Source organism: Hoplias malabaricus, chromosome 13 (genome assembly GCF_029633855.1).
Source record: "Hoplias malabaricus isolate fHopMal1 chromosome 13, fHopMal1.hap1, whole genome shotgun sequence".
In the NCBI taxonomy this organism is placed as follows: Eukaryota; Metazoa; Chordata; class Actinopteri; order Characiformes; family Erythrinidae; genus Hoplias; species Hoplias malabaricus.
In genome coordinates, this window is record NC_089812.1 from 22,198,599 (window position 1) to 22,210,755 (window position 12,157).

Genomic DNA, 12,157 nt, shown 5'->3' on the forward strand with positions numbered 1-12,157 from the left:
CCCATAGTGACACTGATTGAGAAGATTAATCACTTAATCTGAATGAATGAATGAATGAATGAAATATGATTTGTTGCTGAATGTTTGGATAAATGTTATCCTCTGATGTTTGCTGCAGTCCACTGTTTCTGTCGCTAGGTTTTTAAAACGTAAAGTGGGCCAGCGGCTGCTGCTAAAGCCGAGGGTTTATTGGTGAACGTGCTATTCTCGGAGCTGGGTCATTTCTCTGTTGGCTTTCATTTCCTCTTGTTCTGTTTTTTGTTCTTTCTTGTTTCACTCCCTGCTTTTGCTGCACAGCCTCAAATAAGCAGGTCTGTGTTCATCCAGAAGTTCATATGAGCCCTTTAATGTCACACATCCCCCCTCTTCTCCACAGTGGAACCCAGTTCTGGTTCTTTAAATGTCTGTGACCTGCTTTGGTCCAAACCTCACAGCAGCGTTCTCCCTGTCTAAACAGAACAGCCCGCTTTCAGTGCATGTTCCTTTAAATGATAATGAGTCGCTCGCTGTTCACCCCGACCCCGAGCGCACCCCAGTGAGGAGCGAGGTGCAGAAGCTCTGGTTTTTAGCCGTTTTCGCTCAGTTCATTTTCTTATCCATTCTCGTTTTCTCCGTTTTTACTCAGTGTTTAACCTCATCTTTGCACTTTCACATAAACATGATTAGACAGACTCAGACAAGGGGGCGGGGCTATCCTAAAGTCTCTGCACTTGACGTCAGAAGCGGAGCTGACTGAAGCAGCACACAGAAAACTGATTATGTGGTCTTTTTTTTCCTGTGTGTGGGCTGGTGTACTCCGGATTCATACTTTAACGTGAACATGCTCTGAACGTGTGAGTTTAACTGTTGATAGTTCAGTCAACAACCGATTTAAAGATAGTAAAGCAGAGCCTCAGCCAAAAGAGGTCTTCTAGTTTGCTGTGTGCTTTTTTATTTTTTGCGCTGGAGCTAAGAGGCTAAAGCTAACATGAAATGGAATTAGCTGTTTAGCATGCTGCTAATTGCACAGCTAAGTTAGAAAAGTATAGTGCTAGTTTCTGAGCATCCCAAAGGTATCTACAGCTATGTAAGTGCTAAAGAAATTATACTTCACATTAGCATTAACTGCTTTTAGTACGGCTCCTATTCACTCACATTCACCTATCTAGAACCTCCAGAAGGATCTAGAGTGGTGTTTGTCTCACAGAATTGGCCCCACTTTGACTGGTGTATAACTCTAATAATAATGTTGGTTATTTATGTCTAGTTAAGACCTAATGTGTAAGGCCTTTAGCTCAGCTCCTGAAGACCTGGAAATAAAGACACTCATTCTCTCTGTGTGTGTGTGTGTGTCTGTAAATACATTTAAATTACACCCAACACCTTCTGCTCACTTTCTACACCACACCTCCACCTCAGCACAATGGCACGGATAAAACAAACAGTGAGTGTAGAAGTGAGGTGATTTTTTGAAGTGGGATGATGTTATGGCTGACCATTTCCACCTTAAATGCCGCAGCAATAGCTTCCTGACGCTTAAGAGGCTGGGTCGCTGTCTTTAGCCCATTTCCGATACAGCAATACGTTTGAGAGACACTGCAGGGTTGTGTTTTCTCAGTGTTGCTCAGCACCCTTTGGGGTCAGTCTGGGGTCAACGCTGATTGGTCACAGAGTTAAACCGAGGCACTGAGGGGGAACGACAGACAGAGACTGGTTTGCTAATGAAGTGAAATCATCTTTGAGTCCTGACCCTGTGTTTAGCTCAGCACTGTTCCCTCTGTCATCTCCACATCACACAGTGTGGATCTGAGAGAGGTGTGTGAGGGCTTTGATCGCACACACACACACACACTGTACTGAAGAGTATTAATAACAGTCCAGCACATTCTCTCTGTTCTGCTGATGAGAGAACAGAGCAACAGTGCTCACAGCCAATTTTGCACCAATTCCCATAAACACAGAACCTGGAACAGAGTGTGGAAGGCCAGTTATCAATCACTCAAATTAACCAATCAACCAATTAATCAATGAATCAATCAAAAAATAAAATAAAAACAATAATCTATCCCTCGGTCATCCATCTTTCCACCTGTATATTCAATGTTTTCATCCCTCCATCTCTCCTTCCATTCTAGAATCTATCATTCTATTCTTCCCTCTGTTTATCAGGAGTACCAATCTGGTTTAAAATGTTTTGTGTAGTGTTTAATTGTAATTCAATATTCAAAATTGCTCTTTTGTTATTTATAGTAACTGTTGTGTAGCAGGGCGTCTTGGTGGAGCAGCAGGTAGTGTCTCTGTCACAGCTCCATGGTCCTGGAGGTTGTGGGTTTGAGTCCTGCTCCGATTGACTGTCTGTGAGGAGTGTGTTCTCCCTGTGTCTGTGTGGGTTTCCTCTGGGTGCTCTGGTTTCCTTCCACGCTCCAAAAACACACGGTAGGTGGATTGGAGACTCAAAAGTGACTGTAGGTGTGAGTGTGTGAGTGAGTGAGTGAGTGTGTATCACCCTGTGAAGGACTGGCACCCCCTCCAGGGTGAGTTCCCTGTACTCAGTGATTCTGGGTAGGCTCCGGACCCACCGAGACCCTGAACTGGATAAGGGTTACAGACAATGAATGAATGCTGTTTCATATTAAAAACGACAATTACCATTCTATTCAACAAAAAATCCCCATCTGTAAAACGTCTAAAACAAAACTCACATGTACTTTCTGATACAATATTATCCCCAAGAACAGAACAAATCCATCACAGTCTTCTGCAGCGCCCAATAAACTCTTCACTCGCTGATTACACACTGCGTTTATAGGTTGATTTTTGTTTGATAAAATGGACAACCAGCATCTTTAATACAACACAATAGTCATCATAAAACAACAAAAGATTGGGAGAATGTCTGAAGCAGAATTACAATTATATGACACACAAAAACGCGTTGCGCTGCAGACAGGACGCTCAGAGACAGGAGCTCAACTTTTTTTAATCCCTTGTCACTGATCAGAAGATTTCTGCTGGTAGAATATTCCTCCATCTCTCTCCAGCAGAACTGACCACTACTGAGAACTGTGTGTATGTGTGTGTGTGTGTAATTGTCAACTCATTAAACATCATGAATCAGAAATGACACAAATCACTCTTTCCCCCCAAACATATGGACAACGCATTCTATCTAAGATACTAATACAAACCCTGTCACGCAGACACACACACTTTCAAATATATTCTCAGAAATACACACACACACTCAAAGAGACAAACACACTCCAACACACACTCACACTCTGTCTCTCTCGCTCAAACACACACACTGTGCAGAAGGGGCTCATTGGCCAATTTATCAGAAGAAAACACACAAGAAAAAGTGTGTATGTGTGTGAGTGTGTGTGTGTCTGTGTATGTGTATGTCTGTGAGTGTGTGTGTGTGTGTGTGTGTGTGTGTGTATACGTGTGTAAATGTGTGTGTGTCTGTAGGCTTAGAAAGGTCCAAAAACCAAACATATCCGGACAGGCTTGGTGGTCAGAACAGAAACGGACTGATTTCTGCTTCGGGTTCAGGGTCATGTGACGCTTGAGCAGAAAACCTTGAGCAGATGTTGAGGCCAGGTTCACACATGTGGCCAAAGTCATCAGTCCAAGTGACATACATTCACTCACCGGACACTTAACTAAACACATTCATTCAGTGATCTTCTGTACTGCCTCCCTCTCCAAAATCACTAGACACAACCCTAACCCTAACACACACAGCAGAGCACTTCACACTCACCCAGTCACGCACACACTCACACCTGTGGACAGTTTCACACACTCACCAAGTCACTCACACACTCACACCTGTGGACAGTTTCACACACTCACCCAGTCACTCACACACTCACCCAGTCACTCACACACTCACACCTGTGGACAGTATCACACACTCACCCAGCCACTCACACACTCACCCAGTCACTCACACACTCACACCTGTGGACAGTTTCACACACTCACCAAGTCACTCACACACTCACACCTGTGGACAGTTTCACACACTCACCCAGTCACTCACACACTCACACCTGTGGACAGTTTCACACACTCACCCAGTCACTCACACACTCACCCAGTCACTCACACACTCACAGCTGTGGACAGTATCACACACTCACCCAGTCACTCACACACTCACCCAGTCACTCACACACTCACACCTGTGGACAGTTTCACACACTCACCCAGTCACTCACACACTCACACCTGTGGACAGTATCACACACTCACCCAGTCACTCACACACTCACCCAGTCACTCACACACTCACCCAGTCACTCACACACTCACACCTGTGGACAGTTTCACACACTCACCCAGTCACTAACACACTCACACCTGATGACAGTATCACACACTCACCCAGTCACTCACACACTCACAGCTGTGGAGAGTTTCACACACTCACCCAGTCACTCACACACTCACACCTTTGGATCACATCCAGACACCAATCATTGAAAAGGTAGGTCCCGTGTTAATTTCACTCATTCACAGCTATCAGCCCCAGCCACAGCGCCTGGTTGGTGTAAGAGTGTATTGCTGTGGTCTCTCCGTGTCCTGAATGTGGAGCCACTTCTGAATGGACACAGGCAGACACAAGCTCCCTGGCCACTTTATTGGAAACATTAACTTACAGAGGAGGATTCAGACCGGCAAACTCTCCGCAGTGCCCTGTTCTCAGGGAGAATGGAGAGATGCTATATGTGTGTGTGTGTGGAGTCACTCACAGCTGACTGGAACACGTGAACACGTGCTGCTGAGACCCAGCTCACCAACGTCAGCTGGGGGGATTCAACTAAAACAGCCCACCCCTCCCCAACAAACACCAAAAACAGAGCACAGATCTCCCCACAGAGTCGCACACAGAGTGAAGGACAGCTGCTATGTTCAAAACTAAAGCAAGCGAGACGAGTAGGGACTAAATCGTGGCGTGTAAACCTTGCAGAGCGCTGATTGTCCAGAGAGAGTCCACACTCTACGCCACGTAATGCAGACGTCCAGCACCAACTCTCCATCTGTAAAATCTCCAGCTGCAGCAGAGATCACATTTATTTGTTGCACTCACCCTATCACTCACACTCTTCACAGAGTATGTGAAAATGTGTGTGTGTGTGTGTGTGTGTGTGTGTGTGCGTATGTGTGTAATGTGGTTCATTATTGTTTACTCAGAAAAACAAAAAAGGGTTAAAATAACACCTGTCCATCAGCTGTGCACCTTACACATGTCTGAGAGAGAGAGAGAGAGAGAGAGAGAGAGAGAGAGAGAGAGAGAGACAGAGAGAGAGAGAGAGAGAGAGAGAGACAAAGAGAGACAGAGAGAGAGAGAGAGAGAGAGAGAGGCAGTGTGAGAGAGAGAGAGACAGAGAGAGATTGAGAGAAAGGCAGAGAGAAGAGAGAGAGAGAGGCAGTGTGTGTGTGTGTGTGAGAGAGAGAGAGATTGAGAGAAAGGCAGAGAGAAGAGAGAGAGAGAGAGCAAGAGAGAGAGAGAGAGAGAGAGAGAGAGAGAGAGAGTTCCACGGTGTCTCCTGACCTTCCAGGCAGCAGGTCCTCCAGAGGCCGGAGTGGGTCATGACCTCCTCGTTCTTCTTGCTGGTCTCGTTCTCGTTGGTGCTCTTGATCTTGCAGACCCCGCGCGAGTACAGCCAGTAGTCCGTGCCCACGGCGATGGTCATGAGGCTGAAGGCGGCGAAGGCGCCCACCGTGGTCAGCAGCATCTGCACGCCGCGGTCAAACACGCCCATGCTCCCGCATTGCACGAGGGGGGGACCCCCTTGGCGCTTCACGTACAGGAAATAAATACTGGAGATTTTACGCGACCACGCAGAGCCCGGGAAGAAGCGCGAGAGCCTGAAGCGCGAGGAGGGAGAGGAAGAGGAGGAGGAGGAGGAGGAGGGGAAGGGGGGAGGAAGAGGAGGAGGAAGAGGAGGCGGTGGGAACCTTATGGTTGCGTTTGGGTGAAAGACAGAGGAGCCGAAAAAAACGAGGAGGATGGAGTCTCTCTCTCTCTCTCTCTTTCTCTCCCTCTCTCTCTCTCACGGCTTCCTACGGAGGAGTAGGAGAAGGAGGGATGAGGGGGGTGTGCTTATTTTTGCACTTGCACGTCTTATATAACCACTAGTGCTCCGACATCGGACAGCGTGTCCTCGGCCTCGTGTCTGGCGCGTGAGAAACGAAAGAGCAGTCGCAACACTCGCAGAATTTAAAACGAAAACGCAACGCCTCTGAACGCACTGGAGGACGGAGGGGGCTGAGGGGAGGAGAGACGAAAGCCAACGTGGTGGCTGATGTGTGAGGTAACTATAGCCTTCCACGCTTCCCGAGTTCCCTCCGCACCTCACGCTCCAACCCCACCTCCCCCCACGCTCTTAAACGCAGAGCACGCTATCGCAAAATTTGCGTTTGTGAAGGAATTGCATTACTTAATGCTTCAAAGTGCAGAGAGAGAGGGGGAGAGAGAAAGGGAGCTATAGGGGCTGTGATAGTGTGATGAAAAATGAGGTGAGAAAGGGAAGAGGAAGAGAGGCTGCAAGGGAAATAAAAGCTAGAGGTGTATAAATATATGTATATATAAATATATATTGGTGACTATTATATCATCAGCAGATGAGGATAGTGAGGTTGAGGGTGAGAGCAGAAGCGAGGGAGAGAAAGGGTCTCAAGCTCAAACGAAGGAAATGCGACAAATGCAAAAGATTATATAAAATAATAATAAAGCAGAACAAACAAACGTCCAGAAGGAACCCACACGCTTCACTTCTCCTTCTTCCGGAAATTCTGGTCCCCAGATTCCATAGGTGTCCCCTAGCTGTCGGGAAGTGTCCTCCGGGAGCGAGGATGGATGCGCGTGGGAATCATACAGCCCACCGATCCCACCATCAGTCGCTGGAGACGACGGAGGAAGGTCCTGCTTCTCCTGCTGCTCCTTGTCCTCCTGGCACTGACGGTGCTGGTGGTGCTCCGGGGTCTCCTCTGCGGACCTCCGCGGCTGGAGCGCGCTGACTGCGGGGCTCCCGCGCCATGAACCAGGGGCTGGACGCTGAGGAGGAGGATGGAGGAGGAAAAGAAGAGGAGGATGAAGGAGAAAAGAGGAGGAGGAGCGGCAGCTCGTGACCGTGGGCTCGCGGTGGATCCGCAGCTCGCTCGTGGCTCCTCTCTCCTCACTCCTCGAGAGTGTGCACGGAAATGCAGAGAGAGGGAGGGGGAGAGAGAGAGGGAGTGAGTGAGAGACAGAGTGGTGGGGCAGAGAGAGAGAGAGGGGGAAGTGGAGAGTGAGTGAGAGAGAGGTGGAGAGTGAGTGAGAGTGGTGGGGCAGAGAGAGAGGGGGAGAGTGAGTGAGAGACAGAGTGGAGGGGCAGAGAGAGAGAGGGGGAGAGTGAGTGAGAGACAGAGTGGTGGGGCAGAGAGAGGGAGAGGGGGGGAGTGAGAGAGAGTGTTGGGGCAGGGAGGGGGAGAGTGAGAGAGAGTGGTGGGGCAGAGAGAGAGAGAGAGGGAGGGAGAGAGGGAGAGACAGAGTGGTGGGGCAGAGAGAGAGGGGGAGAGTGAGTGAGAGAGAGTGGTGGGGCAGAGAGAGAGAGGGAGGGAGGGGGAGAGTGAGTGAGAGGCAGTGGAGGGGCAGAGAGAGAGGGAGTGAGTGAGTGACAGTGGTGTGGCAGAGAGAGAGGGAGGGAGGGGGAGAGTGAGTGAGAGGCAGTGGAGGGGCAGAGAGAGAGTGAGTGACAGTGGTGTGGCAGAGAGAGGGAGGGAGCGGGAGAGTGAGTGAGAGGCAGTGGAGGGGCAGAGAGAGAGGGGGAGGGGGAGAGAGTGAGAGGCAGTGGAGGGGCAGAGAGAGAGGGAGTGAGTGAGTGACAGTGGTGTGGAAGAGAGAGAGGGAGGGAGGGGGAGAGTGAGTGAGAGGCAGTGGAGGGGCAGAGAGAGAGTGAGTGACAGTGGTGTGGCAGAGAGAGAGGGAGGGAGGGGGAGAGTGAGTGAGAGGCAGTGGAGGGGCAGAGAGAGAGGGGGGGAGTGAGTGAGAGACAGTGGTGGGGCAGAGAGAGAGGGAGGGGGAGAGTGAGTGAGAGACAGTGGAGGGGCAGAGAGAGGGAGAGAGAGTGGTGGGGCAGAGAGAGAGGGAGGGGGAGAGAGTGAGAGACAGTGGTGGGGCAGAGAGAGAGGGAGGGAGAGAGTGAGAGAGAGGTGGGGCAGAGAGACAGAAAGGGAAAGTGAGTGAGAGAGAGTGGTGGGGCAGAGAGAGAGGGAGGGGGAGAGTGAGTGAGAGAGAGGTGGGGCAGAGAGAAAGAGGGAGGGGAGAGAGAGCGTGGTGGGGCAGAGAGAGAGAGGGGGGGAGTGAGAGAGAGAGGGAGGAGGAGAGTGAGAGACACAGAGTGGTGGGGCAGAGAGAGAGAGAGGGAGGGGGAGAGTGAGTGAGAGAAAGGTGGGGCAGAGAGGGAGGGGAAGAGTGAGAGAGAGAGTGGTGGGACAGAGAGGGAGGGGGAGAGTGAGTGAAAGAGAGGTGGGGCAGAGAGGGAGGGAGAGAGAGAGGGAGGAGGAGAGTGAGTGAGAGACAGAGTGGTGGGGCAGAGAGAGAGAGGGAGGGGGGAGTGAGTGAGAGAGAGGTGGAGCGGAGAGGGAGGGGGAGAATGAGTGAGAGAGAGAGGTGGGGCAGAGAGGGAGAGGGAGGGGGAGAATGAGTGAGAGAGAGAGGTGGGGCAGAGAGGGAGAGGGAGAGTGAGTGAGTGTGGTGGGGCAGAGAGAAAGAGAGGGAGGGGGAGAGTGAGTGAGAGACAGAGTGGTGGGGCAGAGAGAGAGCCAGGCTCTTTGACAGTGTGATGAAGGAGAGAGAGTGAGAGACAGTGATAGTGCAGAGAGGGAGTGAGAGACAGAGTGGGAAAGAGAGAGGGAGAGAGAGTGAGGGTCTTTGAAAATGTGATGAAGAAGGGCATGAGCGATGAGAGAGATGCTGAAAGAAAAAGAGGGAGCTGATGTCTTTGATAGTGTGAGGGAGGGAGAGAGAGAGAGAGAGAGAGAGAGATGTACGGGGGGCTGTAAGGGTTGGGATGTAAAGGGGGGGGGGGGTGAGAGGCTTTAAGGAGAGCAGGGGGGAGTGCATAATGTTTGCTGGGTGTGAAGGGCGCGTGGTCAAGGGAGAGAGCTCCACCCAGTAGCTGTGGGATGTGTTTTATCAACAGTGAGCTCTGGATGTGGGAACATTCTGTGTGGATTTGAAAATGTAGGTCTTCTGCTCCATAGCCCAGTGCTGGGGGGCTTTATTCCAGAGCATTCCATTCTACTTGTCTATACTTTTCAATAGTCCTTTTAACACACACACACACAGAGAGAGAGAGAGAGAGAGAGAGAGAATCCCATTTCTTAATTTGACCACAACCCTTCGTTTTTACGTGTTCTTTGGAGCCCCTTGGAGCTGAGTTACAGGATGCAGTGATTCAAATCCTGCCCTATGGAATGGGACGGCCCTTCAAGAGCCTATTTAACTTTAAGGCCTTCAAAAGCCTTCCTCGGCCATATATTATCACTTACTTAACTCTCTGTGATACAAAGCTGTCTGTCTTTTTGTTCAAAGCTTCCAGCTCCACCTTAAATATTTCAACAGCATTCCTGAAATGGAATAAGGGATTATGGCCCTTTACAACCAGAAAACATCATGAGTGGTAGCTAAATTGTGAAGCTGTTGCAATATTTAAGGTGGAACTGGAAATGTACAACTAACTACATAGACATCAGCTACCATTTGTGATGTTTTCTGGTTGTAGAGGGTCATAATCCCTTAATTCCAATTAGAATTAGAATCACTTTATTGGCCACACACAGAGGAATGTGTTCTCTGCATTTAATCCAATCCGTGCAGTGAAACTAGCCCCTTTAAACTAATGCCCTTTTCACATATGCATGGTAATCCAGAAATATTCCAGAGTTTACCTGACCGCCCACAACATTTGTCCCAGACATTACACGGACTTTATCCTCCTCATTTCCTGGTAAAGACTCCAGGTGAGAACGGAGCGGGAAATGTAAGGGATATGGTATGATATGGTATAAGGTAATACACTGGTAAACATGGTGTTTAAAGAAGAAAATACTGACATTTGTTACTTTCTTGGGTCATTGCACAGCGTCTCGCCGGTGATTCACACCCTTCATTTGAAGTGTGCTCCTGAAAAATCTCAGTTTGAAGGTGTGTATAGCCCTCCCTACTCCCCACTGCCCTCCCCCTCTTTCACAGCAAGAACTGAAACACCCATGGGGAAAAAGGAGGGGTAGGGCTAAGGGGTCAGATGGGATTCACTCATAAAGTGATTAGGGGCAATGAATGAAAACACACACTGGCACCCAGAGAGCAGAAGGAGGCATGGTGCCCTACATTCATGGATGTTGAGGGAGGAGAAAGTGCTGCTCAATCACTTCTGCCCCTTTCCTCTCTGTCCTCCTGACCTCTACGTCCATCTGTATGTTGAAGCGCAAGCCTCATCCTCAAGCATTTATTGATGTCTGTCGCCCCCTGTCGTCCACAACCTGCACGTACAGCTCGGACACTTTTTCCCAGGATGCACCTGGCATGATTTTACTATTAAAAACATTGTCCAAGTGCTTGAACAGAGGCGGTGAGTTATCAGAACAGAGCCACTCCGCACTAGAGCAGCTGTACACTACATCTCAGAACATTGCTTTGAGGAATTGATGGCATTCAGCCCTGAGAGCGTGAGGGAGGTCAGGTGCCTATGTTAGATGATGAGTTCTGGATGAGAACTCTAAAGCCCCAGCTCTCGCTTGACATTGAGCTTGATGAGCTTAGGCTCATGCGCTGCTGCTCCAGGTGAGACTGCAAAACAAATATTTAAACAAATTTAGCAGCGAGCAGCAAAAATACAGACACAGCAGTTAAAATTAACATAAAAAGGCAGGTAAAATATACAGAAAAAAATGTAACACTAGGGAATGAAATGTACAGAATTGAACAATTTAGACTATAAATAAATGCAATATTTAATCTACACATAAATATCCGTAGACTACAAATGCTGCACATAAAATAGCTCTAGGAATTTACTCAAATATAAATAATAAAAAAATATGGATAAAATCACAAAACGTCAGTGCACTGATAGTTGAACACACTTATAATGACGGTTCTACAAGGGTTCTTTATTAAAGGGAATGATTCTCTATAGAACCCTGAACACTTGAAGAACCTTTTGCATGACTTAAGTGTTCTTTGCATCATGAAAATGTTCTACAGACTGATGGAGAACATGCTACAGATGGTTCTGTACAGCACCTTTTAGAAAAGGGTTCTATACGACACTAGAAATGGTTGTCAAGCCCGTAACAACAGAAGAACCCTTTTTGGAGACAAATAGATCAATTTTCTAAAAGGTGCTGTATAGAACCATCTGTAGCATGTTCTCCATCAATCTGTAGAAAGTACCCTATATAGAACCCTTGTAGAACCATCATTAAAAGTGTGTACATAGAGGCACAAAAACAAGATTCATTCATTCATTTATTCACTGTCTGTGACCCTTATCCAGTTCAGGGTCGCAGTGGGTCCGGAGCCTACACGGAATCACTGGGTGTAAGGCAGGAACACACTGAAGGGTGCATCAGTCCTTCACAGGGCGACACACACTCACACCTATGGACACTTTTGAGTCCCCAATACACCTACCAACGTGTGCTTTTGGACCGTGGGAGGAAACCGGAGCACCCGTAGGAAACCCACACCGACACAGGGAGACTCCTCACAGACCCAGGGCTCAAACCCACAACCCCAGGACCCTGGAGCTGTGTGACTGAGACACTACCTGCTACGTCTCTGTGCCGCCCCAAAAACAAGATAATGTGGATAATTAATAAATATAAATAATAAAGTGTGTAGTTGCGCAAACAGCTTAATTAATCCTATGTATTGCATGATATTCTGTCCTCCTACGCCTTTTGGCTCCTCTGGAAAGAGATGAACTGTCTAAATGCTTTACAGGAGAAGTAAAACACCTATCAACGTGTGAACTGAGCACTGATGTGGCCAGTCTTCACCACTAGGTGGCGCTGTTCCTCTGCGGAGAGACACTGACTCCTGACCTTGGATCTTGTTACAGTGTGTTCAGTAAGAGAAAAAGTTACAGCTGTTTGGACAGTAAGTTCTGTGTGTGTG

The 12,157-nt window shown here is 48.6% G+C and overlaps 1 protein-coding gene across 1 annotated transcript in view; it reads right to left on the minus strand.

The window, feature by feature from the left end:
- The window catches only part of cacng2a (calcium channel, voltage-dependent, gamma subunit 2a), a 55,373-nt gene extending 48,197 nt beyond the window's left edge, over positions 1-7,176 (minus strand). The window contains exon 1 of the mRNA XM_066642021.1: positions 5,543-7,176. Coding sequence (XP_066498118.1) covers positions 5,543-5,753 — 211 coding nt within the window. The 5' untranslated portion in view covers positions 5,754-7,176. The remainder of the gene's footprint in view (positions 1-5,542) is intronic.
- Between the last annotated feature and the right edge of the window lie 4,981 nt (positions 7,177-12,157).